This window comes from Hemitrygon akajei, chromosome 18 (genome assembly GCF_048418815.1).
Source record: "Hemitrygon akajei chromosome 18, sHemAka1.3, whole genome shotgun sequence".
Taxonomy (NCBI): domain Eukaryota; kingdom Metazoa; phylum Chordata; class Chondrichthyes; order Myliobatiformes; family Dasyatidae; genus Hemitrygon; species Hemitrygon akajei.
The window spans coordinates 12234769-12251684 of NC_133141.1; the positions used below are offsets into that span (position 1 = coordinate 12234769).

Consider the following 16916-nt stretch of genomic DNA (forward strand, 5'->3'; position numbering starts at 1 on the left):
GCGACAGGTTACTATTGATGCAATGCTCCTCAGACAGGATGAAGAGGTCAATACTCCCCAATGCCATTAGGCTTTACAATTCTACCGCCAGGACTTAAGAACTTTTTAAAAGCTATTATTAATGCTTTTTGAGATAGTGATTTAGATGCATATCATATTTTTTACTGAGTTAAGTATTGTATGTAATTAGTTTTGCTACAACAAGTGTATGGGACATTGGAAAAAAGTTGAATTTCCCCATGGGGATGAATAAAGTATCTATCTATCTATCTATCTATCTATCTAACTGTTCATCCCTCTGCACTTGGAGCATAACCACACGCTTGTGTCACTTCAGCACATTATTTAGCATGGTTTCCTTTTCATACATCTACGACGATTCTTCAATTGTATTATTATGTTCTAAGTGTCCTGATATCACACTGTTTACATAGGGTCCAGCATTTTCCAAACTCCCCGTGTCAGACTAATGGGTCAGCAGCTCTCTGCTTTCTCTCACAGAGACACAAGAGAAACTGCAGATGCTGGAAATCCAGAGCAACACACAAAATGCCAGAGGAACTCAGCAGGTCAGGCAGCGTCTATGTTGAGGAATAAACAGTCAACATTTCTGGCTGAGATCCTTCATTTCCCTACCCTTTTATTCTGACTTCTGCCCCGATTAAGGGTCTTGACTGCCTGATCTACTGACTTCTTCCAGCATTTTGCAAATGTTTTACCTCTTTCCCATTTCTCAAATACTGGGGTCACATTTGATCCCCAATTTACAGTACGTGAGATGATCTAAGCAAATTAGGAACACTTAATTTCAACTGAGCTTTAAAGGGACAACATCTCCCAGCAAAAATAGCCATACATCTTCCCCTGATCCCTGGAAGACCCAGGATGATTTACAACCAGTTATGCACCTTGAAAAGGTAGCCACAAAAGGGCCACTTTGCAGACAGGGAAGTTCCACAATGTGATAACAGCCAGACAGCTTATGCTGACATTAGCGTAACTACAGCTTGCATGCTGTTCTTGGAAGCAGCAGCGTGTGATTTTCTGCAGCGGGGGCAGCAGAGCGGCACACAGATACTGTTGCTGCCTCACAGTTCAGGCAATCCAGGTTCCACCCTGACTTCTGATGCCATATGCATTGAGTTTGCACTCTCTCCCTGTGACCATGTAAGTTTCCTTCAAGCAGCCCCTAATTAATCCCACAATCCCAAAGATGTGCTTGTTGGTAGGTAACTGGCAACTCTAATGCATAGATGAGTGGGAAATAATGGATTTTAGTGATATAAATGGGGAATGGAAACAGCAGGTTGTTCTGAGGGACTTGTAAGCTGAACGGTTAGAAGTAAGTACACAGAATTTCTACTGAGACTGGGCCACAGTTTAAATCTCATCCAATGCATGGATTTCCAGCAGTACTGCCAAAGGTACAAAAAATAGGCAGGAGTGTACTCAGTAAAGAGGATGTAAAGACTTTTCTCCGGGACGTAGATAAGCTGAGTGTGCGGAGGTGACCATAACAAACGTAATAGCGTGAACTCATCCACTTTGGTGGATAAAACAGAATGCAGAGTATTTTTGAAAAATTCTTACAACAATCATTCAAACTAACAAGTCTTCCCTCTCCGGGGTAATTTTGACACGTTCTTCCTGTCAAATGAATCCAGGAACAGTCTCTCACCCATGACTTCTTCCAGGTTTGGTAAGACAATTCCAGCATAAACACAGATATTGTTCTGAACAACTTGAGAGGTATCACCCAGTGTAGGTCAGATAAAAGAGAATATTGCCCATACCTGTGTCATTCAACTCAAATGTTTGTATAATTGTCGCTGCATTTTCATCAGTGGCAATTTCCTTTTGCTCCTTAAGGAATTTCTTCACCTCCTCAGCAGTCAGGATCTGGTCTTCTCCAGAGTAATGATTAAAGATCTGCTCCAACTCTGGCCGCTGCATGAGGAATTTGCAGAAGTCCTCGATCTCATTTTCTTCCAGTTTGTTTGTTTTGGATCTGTCACATTGCTGAAGAGGAATAAAGGAAAATTAGTTCAATGCAAACTAGAGACTTTACTAGTCACCTGTACACATCCACTCCATGTCTGTCTGTTACTGAATGTGTGTGTGTGTGTGTGTGTGTGTGTGTGTGTGTGTGTGTGTGTCCCTGGTCCTGAAACTTTACATGAGAACCGGTATTTGATCATCAGCCTGTCAGCTCCCACACTGCCACACCAACAGGGTCCAGAGAAGACTCTGTTTTGCTTTGAAAGATTGGCTTTGACAGACTTAGAGTGCAATGGTGCCAACTCTCAGTAAATCCTGTGGTCTCATCCGTTAGAACGGCCATGCTCACGAGCTTTAATTAGAGCTGGGCATCATCATCATCGGACACCAGCCAAACAAAGGAGAGACTGGGATGACAGTTGGTTCAAGGGAACACCTACACTGCCAGAGTTCCACAAGTAAAGCTGGAGACATTACATGGAGGCTGAACGTGGAGCTTCACTCTGATTCAGCAACCTCCAGTAAATGAGTGGAGGTCACAGCTCCTCTCTATCCAACAGGACACCAGAAGCAGGGCCTAGCAAAATAGAGATTGTCCACCTTCTTGATCATCGGCCTGAGGGCTGGGGTGCAGAACTTCCCTCTGTGAGCACCAGGTTCATTGGCCTTGGGAAGCCCAAGGAGAAAGACAGGTGAAGCATTTCCTAGCAAACTTCCATATTTTTACAGCTGTCTAAATATGAAGCCAGCCCTTCTCCTCATCAACACATCACCCTTCCTAAGGCGGCGAAGAGATGAAAAATGTGTAAAAAGCATTCCAACAAGACCTAATCTTCTACATCTTTAGAATGTAAAGCACCTTTAGTACCATTAGGGCACATCATAACCACTTCTCCAATCACAGTCTATCCAGCCTCTTCTTGTAACTCAAGCCTTCCAGTCTCAGCAACATCCTTCCGATTGTTTCTGCACTCTCTTGTACTCAATACCCCACCTGATGAAGGCAAACAAGCCATATGCCACCACCACCATCCTGTCCATCTAAACAGCCATTTTAAGGGTAGTACAGTATGTACTTATACCCCTATGTCTCTGTTTTACTACACTCCCAGGGCTCCACCATTCACGGTGCATGTCCTGCCCCGATTTAACTTCCCAAAGTGCGTTACTTTGCACCTGACCGAGTTAAATTCCATCTGCCATTCCTTTATAACAGGACAGGGTATCAGAGCAGGAGGGTGTGAGTGTGGTAAGAATTCAGAAGGTGAGGAGCTGACAAAGTGTCAGGGTAACAGACAAGCAGAGAGGCAGTGGTCAGACTGCCATGAATCAGAGTGGCAGGGTATTGACAAGGCAAATATTGCAGGGACTGTGACCGGCGCCAGGAAACCAGAAAACCAACAGGCAGGTTATCAAAAACACAAGAAGATCTGCAGATGCTGGAGATCCAAGCAACACACACAAAATGCTGGAGGAACTCAGGAGGTCAGGCAGCATCTGTGGAAAAAAGTACAGTTGACGTTTTGGGCCGAGATCCTTCATCAGGACTGGAGAAAAAAGATGAGAAGTTAGATCAAGAAGATGGTGGGGGGGGGGGGGGTGAAGTTAACAGCTGGGAAGCTGATAGGTGAAAGAGATAAAGAGCTGGAGAAGGGGGAATCTGATAGAAGAGGATAGAAGACCATGAAAGAAAGGGAAGGGGAGGAGCACCAGAGGGAGGTGATGGATAGGTAAGGAGATGAGGTGAGAGAGGGGAATGGTGAAGGAGAGGAAGGGTGTGGGGCATTACCAGATGTTCGAGAAATTGATGTTCATGCCATCAGGTTGGAGGCTACCCAGATGGAATATCAGGTGTTGTTTCTCTAACCTGAGTGTGGACTCATCACGACAGTAGAGGAGGCCACGGACTGACATGTCGGAATGGGAACGGGAAGTGGAATTGAAGTGGGTGGCTAACGGGAGATCCCGCTTTTTCTGGTCGACGGAGTGTAGGTGCTCGGTGAAGCGGTCTCCCAATCTACGTCGGGTCTCACTGATATACAGGAAGCCACCTTGGGGGAAATGGATACAGCAGATGACCCCAGCCGACTCACAGGTGAACTGTCGCCTCACCTGGAAGGACTGTTTGGGGCCCTGAATGGTGGTGAGGGAGGAGGTGTAGGGGCAGGTGTGGCACTTGTTCCACTTGCAAGGTTAAGTACCAGGAGGGAGATCAGTGGGGAGGGATGAATGGACAAGGAAATTGCATAGGGAATGATCCCTGCAGAAAGCAAACAGTGGGTGGGGGTAGGGAAAGATTTGCTTGATGGTGGGATCCTGTTAGAGATGGCGGAAATTACGGAAAATTATGTGCTGGACGCGGAGGCTGGTGGGGTGGTAGGTGAGGACAAGAGGAACCCTATCCCTGGTAGCATGGTGGGAGGATGGGGCAAAAGCAGACATGCTGGCCTTTATAAATCAGAGCATTGAGTATAGGAGTTGGGATGTAATGTTAAAATTGTACGAGGCATTGGTAAGGCCAAATTTGGAGTATTGTGTACAGTTCTGGTCACCGAATTACAGGAAAGATGTCAACAAAATAGAGAGAGTACAGAGGAGATTTACTAGAATGTTACCTGGGTTTCAGCACCTAAGTTACAGAGAAAGGGTGAACAAGTTAGGTCTTTATTCTTTGGAGTGTACAAGATTGAGGGGGGACTTGATAGAGGTATTTAAAATTATGAGGGGGATAGATAGAGTTGACGTGGATAGGCTTTTTCCATTGAGAGTAGGGGAGATTCAAACAAGAGGACATGAGTTGAGAGTAGGGGGCAAAAGTTTAGGGGTAACACGAAGGGGAATTTCTTTACTCAGAGAGTGGTACCTGTGTGGAACAAGCTTCCAGTAGAAGTGGTAGAGGCAGGTTCGGTATTGTCATTTAAAGTAAAATTGGATAGGTATATGGACAGGATAGGAATGGAGGGTTATGGGCTGAGTGTGGGTCAGTGGGACTAGGTGAGAGTAAGCGTTCGGCACGGACTTGAAGGGCCGAGATGGCCTGTTTCTGTGCTGTAATTGTTTTATAGTTATATGCATGAAATGGAAGAGATGTGGTTGAGGGCAGTGTTGATGGTGGAGGAAGGGAAGCCTCGTTCTTTGACAAAGGACATCTCATTTGTTCTCATTAGGCTATCAAAGTGGATTAAGTGGAAGGATATACTAGAGTTTCAAAGAGGCTGTATGTCAGGAAGGTACAGATTGCACCCGCAAGGTCACTCTGCACATTGATACTGCTAATGGTCCACCATTTACCATGTACTTTCCCCTTAAATGTGACCTCTCAAAGTCCAACTTCTCACACTTGTCTGGATTAAATTCTATCTGATCACTAATCTGCTGTATTGCTTGACAACCTTCTTCATTGTCCACAAATCCACAATTTTCATGTTATCTGCAAACTTCTACATGGAGCTCAGAAAAATAGAGAGCTATGGGTAACCCTAGGCAATTTCTAAAGCAAGGGCCTGTATTGTGCTGTAGGTTTTCTGTGTGTGGTGAACTACATATACCTGTCTGGGCTGCTCCTGTGGCTCCTCCCACAGACCCCCTGCTGACTGCTCCTGTGGCTCCTCCCACAGACCCCTGCTGACAGCTCCTGTGGCTCCTCCCACAGACCCCTGCTGACAGCTCCTGTGGCTCCTCCCACAGACCCCCGCTGACTGCTCCTGTGGCTCCTCCCACAGACCCCTGCTGACTGCTCCTGTGGCTCCTCCCACAGACCCCCGCTGACTGCTCCTGTGACTCCTCCCACAGACCCCCTGCTGACTGCTCCTGTGGCTCCTCCCACAGACCCCCTGCTGACTGCTCCTGTGGCTCCTCCCACAGACCCCCTGCTGACTGCTCCTGTGGCTCCTCCCACAGACCCCTGCTGACTGCTCCTGTGGCTCCTCCCACAGACCCCCGCTGACTGCTCCTGTGACTCCTCCCACAGACCCCCTGCTGACTGCTCCTGTGGCTCCTCCCACAGACCCCCTGCTGACTGCTCCTGTGGCTCCTCCCACAGACCCCCTGCTGACTGCTCCTGTGGCTCCTCCCACAGACCCCTGCTGACAGCTCCTGTGGCTCCTCCCACTGACCCCTGTATAAAGGTGATTGAGGCCTGATGCCCAGCCTCATTCCCCAGGATGTAGTGTTGTTCATTCTTCCAGTCAATAAAAGCCGATACCTCGCTTCTTACGTCTCAGAGTGAGTTATTGATGGTGCATCACTGTGTTTCTATGTTTCCTAATCAGCCCTCACACATTTCTGATCCACATTCACTGATCCACGTTCACAGCACTGTTCACAGACCCCCAGCCAGAATAACACCCATCTACATGACCCTCCATCTTCAATGGCAAAGCCAATTTTGAATCCAACCTATCACTTAACAGAGGATCTATAATTTCCAGGATCATCCCTACTTCCCTTGAACATGAGCTACACACACAAAATGCTGCAGGAACTCAGCATCTGTGGAAATGAATAAACAGTTGACGTTTCAGGCATGAGCAAAATGAGCTACCAACCAGTTCTCCAGGACCACATCTGTGGCTAGCAAAGATACAAAGATCTTGGTTAAGGGCCCAGAAATCTCAGCTCTCACCTCTCTCAATACCTGGGCTTTATCCCATCAGGCCTGGGGACTTATCCGCCTTAATGTTTTTATAGAGACCTAACACTCAAAATACCCGAGTATCTTAGCATACTCCACCTGATCTCACTATCCTCAGTAAATACCAACACAAAGTTCTTGTTTAGGACTTTGCCCGCATCCACTGTCTCTAAGCACAAGTTCCCTTCTTTATCCTTGTGTGGTCCTGCCTTTTCCCCAGTTATCCTCTTGCTCTTGATGTACGTGTAGAAAGCCTTGGGATTCTCTTTAATTCCACTCGCCAAGAACTTTTCAGGACACCTTCTTGTTCTCCTAAATCCCTTCTGAGTTCCCTTCTCGAGAGTGGAGCCGGAAGGTATAACTGACATCCTAAATAAATACTTCTCACCTGCATCCATGAAGAAATGAATTTGGTGGGTGAAGAATTCAGTGAAGGGGAAGGTAAATGTCTCATGCAGGTCTCCATAAATAAAGAGGAAGTACTTGAACTCTTGGTGGGCTCACAGATGGATAAATCCTCCAGAGCAGATGTGATGGGATTGTTTGTGCTCTGCCTGATAGTATTTACATCTTTATTATCTACAAGTGAGTTGCCAGGTGACTGGAGGACAGCAAACATGGTCTTGCTTTTCAAGAAAGGCAGCAGGAGAAACCTGGTAGTTATAGTCCAGTGGTAGGTATGATACTGGAAAAATATCTGGGAGGATTAACAATCACTTGGAAAGGCAAGAACAATGGCCTTGTCAAGGGCTGATCCAATTTGACTGAATATTTTGAAGAGGTCACAAAGTACATCAACGAGGACATGGCAGTAGATGTGATTTACATGGACTTTGGTAAAATCTTTGACTAGGTCCCACTTTGGGAAACTGGTTCTCTGGGTTACGGCCATTGGAATCCAGGGCAAATTGGCAAACTAGATCCAAAACTGGTTTGGCAATAAGAAAAAGAAAGTGATGGTAGTGGGTTGTTGTTGTGATCGGATTCCTGAGACTAATGGTGTCCCATAGGGATCCGTGCTGAGACCTTTGCTCTTTGCAATGTACATGAATGACTTGGGCATGGATGTGAGAGGCACGATCAGCAACTTTGCAGATGACACAATGACTGGTGGAGCTGTTGATAGTGTGGAGGGTGGTCTTACGCTGCAGAGGGATATCAATGTGTTGGTGAAATGGGCTGAGATGGCAGAGAAGATTTCATCCAGGTAAATGTGAGTTGATACATTTTGGGAGCACTAATACGACTATGACATTGACCACGAATGAACATAGAACTTGGAAGAGTACAGCTTAGGATTCCACACATCTCCTTTGAACTTACCCCCTCTCACCTTAAATATATAGCTCTAGTATTTTAACCCTGGGAGAAAGATACCAGTTGTCTACTCTATCTATGCCTCTCATAATTTTATGGACTTCTGTCAGTCTCCACTGCTCCAGAAAAAACAGCCAAGGTTTGTCCAGCCTCTCTTTATAGCTCATCCTTGGTAAACCTCTTCTGCACCCTCTCCAATGCCTTCACATCCTTCCTACAAATGAGTGACCAGAAATTAATGCAATACTCCAGAAGCAGCCTAAACAGAGTTTTTTAAGCTGTCACTTTCATATTCAGTGCCTCAACTAGCGCAAGCATGCATGCCACACAGAAAGTTTACGGTCATGCACTTTGGTAGAAAAAATAATAGGGTTGACTGTTTTCTAAATGGACAGAAAATCCAAAAATCTGAGCCACAAAGGGACTTGTGAGTCCTTGTGCAGGATTCCCTAAATGTTTATAGGTTGAGTCAGTAGTGAGGAAAGCAAATGCAATGTTAGCATTCATTTCAGGAGATCGGGAATATAAAAGCAAGGATGTAATGCTGAGGCTCTATAAGACACTGGTGAGGCCTCACTTGGAGTACTGAGAGCAGTTTTGGGCGCCTTATCCAAGAAAGGATGTGCTGACATTGGAGAGGGTTCAGAGGAGTTTCACAAGAATGATTCCGGGAATGAAAGGGTTATTGTATGAGGCATGTTTGATGGCTCTGGGTCTGTACTCGTTGGAATTCTGAACAATGAGGGGTGACCTCATTGAAAACTATTGAATGGTGAAAGGCCTCAATAGAGTGGATGTGGAGAGGATGTTTCCTGTGATGGGGAAGTCTAAGACCAGAGGACACAGCCTCAAAATAGAAGGGTGTCCTTTTAGAACGGAGATGAGGAGGATTTTCTTTAGTCAGACGGTGGTGAATTTATAGAAATTGTTGCCACATGGAGTGGTGGAGGCCAAATCATTGGGTATATTGAAGGCAGAGGTTGATGGGTTCTTGATTAGTCAGAGCGTGAAGGGATACAGGGAGAAGGCACGAGACTGGGGCTGAGAGGGGAAATGGATCAGTCATGATGAAATGGCGGAACAAACTCGATGGGCCAAATGGCCCAGTTCTGCTCCTATATCCTATGGTCTTATGCTGTCAGAATGGCCTTTTTCCATACCACCCAATTCTGCCTTTACAATATTCAAATCTGCTGAAATTGCAATGTTGGGTTATAGTATGGATTTTCTGGAGGGTGCAAGGAGGCTTCAGGGAGATGCAGACAGGAACCAGAAGGACATGGCAGATGGAATGACATGTACTTTGGTAGAAAGAAATGAAAAATAGTAAGCAATTAGGAAAGCCTTGAAATCCATTGGTTGTTCTTATTACAAGAGACACTGAGTGCAACAGTAAAACATCTACAGTAGTTTTGTGGAATATTGAGTGCAGGTTTGGTCTCCCAATCTATAGAACAAGATTCTAGTGACTGATAGAATGGAATGTAGGTTCACCAGATTGATTCCAGGAGTGGAATGCCTGGGGCTTCTTCAAACCTGCAAAATTCTTCAGGGGCTTAACAGAGTAGATGCCAGATTGACGTTTTGGCTGAGTTGTCAAGAGCCATGAGTCACTGTCTCAAAAAAAAATGGTGTCAGTCACTTAGCGCAGAGGTGACAAATTTCTTCACCCAGGCATTGTGAATCTTTGGCCATCTCTTCCCAAGGACAGTGATTCCCATTCATAGAGTTGTTTCACAACAACAGAGATCAGGACTCTGGTCAGTAAGGAAATAAAGGGATGTACAGAAGGAATGTAACACTGAGGTTAAAAGATTTACCGTGATCCTATTCCATGTCAGGGCAAGGCCCATGGGGCCGACTGGAAAATTTCCCTAAAAGCAGAGTGACCTTTCTAAAGACCAGTTTGGCTACAATCGACCAAGATTGTATCTAGTTCTGGGTATCGGACTTGAGGAAAGATGGGAATGTTTTGGAGAGGGTTTAGAACAGATTCCAGGAATGTAGGCCCACTGAAGAAGCTGTTGATGTTCTTTCTGGAACAGAGGGGGATTGCCACACATTTGGAAAAATATGGATTGATTAAGAATAGTCAACATGACCTGTCTAACAAACTGGAATATGTTTTTTGAGGAGGTGCCAAAGATGACTGATTAGTTAGACATGTTCCACCTACCACTCCCCTTCCAACAGCACTGAAGAAGCTGTTGATGTTCTTTCTGGAACAGAGGGGGATTGCCACACATTTGGAAAAATATGGATTGATTAAGAATAGTCAACATGACCTGTCTAACAAACTGGAATATGTTTTTTGAGGAGGTGCCAAAGATGACTGATTAGTTAGACATGTTCCACCTACCACTCCCCTTCCAACAGCACCTTCCCATGCAACCTTCATTTTTACCTCTTCCCTTTCCACCATCCAGGGGCCCAAATGGTCTCACCCTTCTTCTAGTGTACTGCATTCAGTGTCCACAATGTGGTCACTTTCACAATGGGAAACCAAACACAGACTGGGTGATGATTTTATGAAGTGCTTGTGTTCAGACCTCGGGAGTGACCCTGAGCTTCCTGCTACCTGTTCTATTCCCACCCAGACCTCTGTCTGTGCTGCCTGCACACTTATAATGAGGACTAATGCAATTCTGAGGAACAGCACCTCTTCTTCACTCTGGGCATTTTGTAATCTGGATGAAACAAATTCTCCAATTTCTGATTATATTTTCTGCCCATATCAGACTGGGCAGTTTCTGCTGTACTCCGTCTGCATGTGACACAGGGTCAGTGTTGTCCATTTCTCACTGTCACCGCCTGACAATACATCACACTGCTTTGTTTCCCTCAAACTGCCCCATTAATTCATCCTTTCTGCAACCCTGGCCTCAACCTATCACAGATACTCTCTGGTTTATCCTTCCTCACCTTCTCTGCAACTTAACATTTCTTTCTCAGCTGTTCAGAAATCAAAGAAGGTACAGGAGCCTCAGGACCTACACTACTAGGTTCAGGAGCAGTTATTACCCATAATCCATCAGGAACCAGAGGAAATAACTTCACTCAACTTCACTCGCCCCATCACTGAACTGTCTCACAACCTATGGACTCACTTTCAAGGACTCTTCCTCTCATGTTCTCGATATTTATTGCTTGCTTGCTTGCTTGCTTGCTTGCTTGTTTGTTTGTTTGTTTGTTTGTTTGTTTGTTTATTTATTTATTTATTTATCTATCTATCTATCTATCTATTTATTTATTTATTTATTTATTTATTCTTTTTGTATTTGTAGAGTTTGTTGTCTTTTGCACACTGGTTGAACACCCAAGTTGCTGCAGCCTTTCATTTATTCTATTATGATTATTATTTTATTATGGATTTATTGAGTATGCCTGCAAGAAAACAAATCTCAGGGTTGTACATGGTGACATGTGTGTACTTTGATAATAAATGAACTTTGATTGTCTTTCCTCAGGTGATGCCTGGCCCACTGAGTATTTTCAGCATCTCTATTCTAGTTTCATGTACCCAGCTGTTTTTCACATTTCCACTTTTCTATTGTAGGGCTAAAATGAAAGTCTGTGTTGCTGGTCTTTAGTTTAATTTGTCATACAGAACAGTGGAGCTAATAAACTCTACTTCTATGAAATAGAAACACTATTGATTAATCACTAATCCTCCTCCTAATCTCCATCAGCACAGGGGCACCACAAGGATGTGTACTTAGCCCCCTGCTCGACTCGCTTTACACCTATGACTGTGTGGCTAAGTACAGCTCCGACACCACATACAAGTGTGCTGATGACACCACTGTTGTGGGCTGTATCAAAGGTGGTGATGAATCAGCATACTAGAGGGAGATTGAAAATTTGGCTGAGTGATGTTTTAGCAACAACTTTTCACTCAATGTCAGCAAGACCAAGGAACTGATTGTGGACTTCAGGAGAGGGGAACCAGAGGTCCATGGGCCAGTATTCATCGGAGGATCAGAGGTGGAGAGGGTCAGTAGCTTTAAATTCCTGGGTGTCACTACCTCAGAGGACCTGTCCTGGACCCATCATATAAATTTTTGCAAAGAAAGCGCGACAACACCTCTACTTCCTCAGGAGTCTATGGAGATTTGGCATGTCATCAAAAACCTTGGCAAATTTCTATAGATGTGTGGTGAACAATGTGAGGACTGGCTGCATTACGGCCTGGTGTGGGAACACCAATGCCATTCAGCAGAAAATCTTACAAAAGGTAGTGGATTTAGCCCAGTACATCACCAACAAAGCCCTCCCAACCATTGACCACATCTACATGAAACATTGCTGTAGAAAAACAGCATCCATAATCAAAGATCCTCCCCACCCAGGCCGTGCTCTTTTCTCACTGCTCTCATCAGGTTGAAGGTACAAGAGCCTCAGGACTCACACCACCAGGTTCAGGAACAGTTATTATCCCTCAACCATCAGGCTCTTGAACCAGAGGGGATAACTACACTCATTCTACTTCTGGTGCTCCCACAACTGATGATCTCACTTATCTCATTATCTTACTCTTTATTTCATTATTTCATTTTCATTATTTATTGCTATTTATTTATATTTGCATTTGCTCATTGATCCTGTTTACAGTTATGGTTCCATAGATTTGCTAAGTATGCCCACAGGAAAAAGAATCTCAGGGTTGTATGTAGTGACATTATGTATTCCGATAATACAATTTACTTTGAACTTTGAAAAACAAATGACCAAGTCTCAACCCACCACATCCACTTACTATTGTGGATTAGTAACAGTCTAATTTCAATGTAAGAACCCAATTCTCCTTGTCCACGAGTGTCTCGAAGGCCATGCCAGATTTCACCAAGTCAGCACATGATCCCATGGGCACACTTCCTCTCTCTTCAGACAGGTTCTTACCTTGAAGATCTGGTAAGCATATTCATCATCTGCCTCAATGTTGATCATCTTCAGCAGGCTTTTAATCTCTTCAAAGCTCATTTTGTTATCCTTATCTTCGTCAGCTTTCCGAAGATGTTTATGGATCCAAGTGGGCAGATGTAAGGAAATAACATGGTTTGGAACAGTTGGAAAGTGTAGACTCCTCACACACATGCATACTGCTTACACACAAACATACATGCCAACACACCCAACACACCTCCAACACAAACCAAACAAAAACCAAACGAGCTTCTAACTGCTGCCTTAACTCATTCCTCTCGATCTAATCACTATCCCTGTCAGTGCACCCAGGAGATTTGACTAATCCTTGCCTGTGGTTTTAGGGAAAATGGGAACTGTTAACAGCACTTGATCACATCTACCCAGTGAAAATGGTGCAAAGGATATTGGTGAATTCTTTCTCGCTGGCTCATATTTTCTGCTTTCTTTCGGAGTTTCTTCAGCCCCTGAACCCACCGCCTCCCTTCCTCCTCCGTGGCCGCCACCAGGTCCAGGCTGCTCCGGCTGCCCGCAAACACGATGGTGAAGCAACGTTTCTCTGAGTAGCTGCTGCCGTGTTTCTTCATCACCTCCGACTGGTGTCCCTCCTGGACCTCCCGGATATCCATCACCGAGACTGAAAGGTCAGAGGGGAACATGAGTAACCAGGCCAGCACATCTTGTAACGTCACTGTGACGAGACTTTCCCCCACCCCTGTTGGAGCACAAATGCCAGACACCCCCTGTGACAGACCCTACCCATCACTCTCACTAAGCCAGGACAGGAACTGACGAGGCCACAGATCTGCTAGCAAACAATGGCAGCTTCTTCATACCTGCCCCAGGCTCCCAGTGAGTAATAGCAGGCTGGGCATCTGGTGGAGAATTGTTTGAGGGTGACACACAGTCCTCCAAGAGGACCAGAATCTTGTGGTTTGGAGGCTTGCGTGCCTCAATGACCCGGAGAGCCATGTTGGCAGGAGTCAGGGCTTTATGCTTTGACTCTTGGTAGGGTCATCCATGCCAAACAGGTCAAAGGGTAGAGGACAGACTAAGAGTGGTCCACCGGTCCTCCAGGTTCGGGGTTCAGCTCAGGGCTAACAACCCTGACTGGTCAAACAAAGCTGTTACGGAAACAGCAATGAAGAATCCTTCTACATCTGCGTGCAACAGTATTCCTGAGTCTACCCCTGGAACTTGCATGACTGATAGTAGTGAGAACCGAGCTATTGACATGGTGAAGGAAGCCATGAATATCGCCAGAGATGAAGGACTTTCATTGCTGCCCTAAATGCCAGCGGTGTAATGGGCAGTAAGGAATACAGTGCTGCAGCTCAGGAACGAGGTACCCAGTTCAGGAATGGCTGGTAGCTGGCATGTATTTGGATGCTGAGAGGTACTTTAAACACATCAACAGCTCCTGTCATACATTATAAAGCATTGTTCCTGATAGAGTCAGAGTCCTAAAGCATGAAGATAATCTCTTTAGCTGATCGAGTCCATAGCAACCATCAAGCACCCATTTACATCATCACTTCCTCCCTGCATTCTCTCTACTTGGAACACTTTACGTGGCCAATAAGCTGTGCGTCCCATAGTCAGGAAGGCAATGGTTTGACCTTGTGGAAGGGATTGCCATAAAGCATGGTACATTAGTGCTCCATCGTACCTGAAGTCAAAGTTGACCTCAACTTATAGGATAACCCCGGGTTTGGTGGCAGGGGCCCCTATGAAGAAATCAATGATGGAAATGAAATTTGTATATGACCCAAGTTAAGATCTGCTTATCAAAGGGATTGAACCATCTAGTCCTATGAACTCGAACTTGTCAATTTAAATAATTCATTACGGGTTATATATAAAAATACGTTAATTGCATACGTCCTCACGTTACCACATGATATGCATGCACCTCGTTGAACATAAACTTGAACTACACCCATATTTTTGGACTCTTGTGAGTTTTTTTAAATTAGTTTAATGTTCTTTAAGTTACAAAACATGACAGTTAGATTATAGGGTGTGTGTGTGTGTGTGTGTGTGTGTGTGTGTGTGTGTGTGTGTGTGTGTGTGTGTGTGTGTGTGTGTGTGTGTGTGTGTGTGTGTGTGTGTGTGTGTGTGTGTGTGTGTGTGTGTGTGTGTGTGTGTGTGTTCCCAAAGAACAAGGACCAGGATGTAGGTCAGGAAGAGCACTCTGTGCACAATAAATATAAGCTTGTTTAGTGATTTTAGTTAAACCGATTTATGGAGCATACAAAATAGACACACTGTACAAAATAAACACACTATGTGAGAGAGCTTCCAACTGCAAAATTTCTGATTTTTGAATGAAACAAAATTCTGCTTATTCAGCGCAGATGCTTTTGTAATATATAAAAAATGTTTCACAACTTCACAACCTCTAGAAAACCTGTTTGACCAATGATTCATAATTCCAATCATTATTACACAGAACACATGGTGCTTTGCAAAAACATGCCCATTGTACTTCTGTAAAACTGATAATCCAGGACATTGGATTTATTTCCTTACTACCCAACAGATATTTAAATCAGCTTTTTTTTAGACATTATACAGTATTATAATCAGAATCAGGTTTATTATTACTGATATACGTCATGAAATTTGTTATTTTGTGGCAGTAGTAAGCTGCAATAAGAAGATGGTGCCAGGTAAGAATGCGACCAAGGGCAACATCCTCCAGATGGTTCACAAAACTACTTCTTTCACTTCTTCTATGTCTTCTTTTTCTTTCATATGTGGTTCTGCTACTGTTGGAGCCTCTGGGATCTACACGTTAATGGTGTTTTTTGGGCTGACTGAGCAACCTGGTGCTTTGCTGCCTCCGAGGGGGTTCAGTGAGGTTTTGAGTGAAGCGTGCAGCCTGGAGGCAAAGAAGCACGAGCCAATGATCGACTCCATTTCTCACCCACCTCGCTGGTTAAAAGGAAGGTTGAAATCATCAAGGTGAGCGGGTGTTCAACGCCATCTGCCAGCCTCACTGCTGCTGGGAGAAGGTGTCTGAGTGTGACAGTCTCTCTCTCTCCCTCTCACTTGCTGCTCCCAGAGAAAGATCCCTGTGTTCAAATGGTCTCTCTCACCCTCATGCTCAATGCTGCTGGAGGATGGTGCCAGAGTTCTGGGTCTTGGCCAAGGTTTAATCGACGCGGTTTATGGGTCGGACTCTGTGGTTCAAGTTATGATGTGTTTCTGGTTTGCTGTCACTCATTGTGATCTGCTAGAACTTCTAAAAATTTGTTAAATATTATTTTCCTTTCCACTGGCCAAGGTGGTCAGCTCTGCATTGAACCAGAACCTGAGCTCAGGAAACAGAGAAGACTGAGAGGAAAGCAAAGAGGCAGATTTAAAATGTGGATTGCGGGAGGGTGATTGCAAACCCTCACGACGTTCCCAGCCAGTGTTTGAGGGTACAGTACCAGCGCAGCCTCCTTAATGAGTACTCACAGGTTGATGGCTTATTCCTGGATTTTGACTCACACCAGATGGACAAACAATCGTCCTGCAGCTTCATCCTGCGATCTTTCTTCCACCGACTTGATTTTATTTTTCGCAACTTGCTGCCTTTCAGCATGATCTTCACATCTTCATCATCAAGCAACCCTGCAAGAGACAGAAGGGCAATGGTCAGAGGCCAGTACACACAGTCCTTCACAGATAGATCCTCGAGGAAAGGAACTCAACTTTCCAAACAACACCATCTCTCTATAATCCTCAAACACGAGGAAATCTGCAGATGCTGGAAATTCAAGCAACACACACAAAGTGCTGGTGGAACACAGCAGGCCAGGCAGCATCTATAGGGAGAAGCACTGTCGACGTTTCATGCTGAGACCCTTCGTCAGGACACAGTAACATATGTTTGAAATTCTGTTCAAAGATCAGAATTCACTCATTGTGATCTGCTAGAACTTCTCAAAATTTGTTAAATATTATTTTCCTTTCCACTGGCCAAGGTGGTCGGCTCTGCATTGAACCAGAACCTGAGCTCAGGAAACAGAGAAGACTGAGAGGAAAGCAGAGATTG

At 44.8% G+C, this 16916-nt stretch overlaps 1 protein-coding gene across 2 annotated transcripts in view; it reads right to left on the reverse strand.

The window, feature by feature from the left end:
• The window catches only part of LOC140741096 (1-phosphatidylinositol 4,5-bisphosphate phosphodiesterase delta-3-like), a 94589-nt gene that overhangs the window by 60020 nt on the left and 17653 nt on the right, over positions 1-16916 (reverse strand). For both annotated transcript variants that reach the window (XM_073070833.1, XM_073070834.1), the window contains exons 2-5: positions 16337-16492; positions 13280-13508; positions 12848-12977; positions 1794-2019 (exon numbers count right to left, since the gene is read on the reverse strand). In XM_073070833.1, the coding sequence (XP_072926934.1) occupies positions 1794-2019; positions 12848-12977; positions 13280-13508; positions 16337-16492 (741 nt within the window). The remainder of the gene's footprint in view (positions 1-1793; positions 2020-12847; positions 12978-13279; positions 13509-16336; positions 16493-16916) is intronic.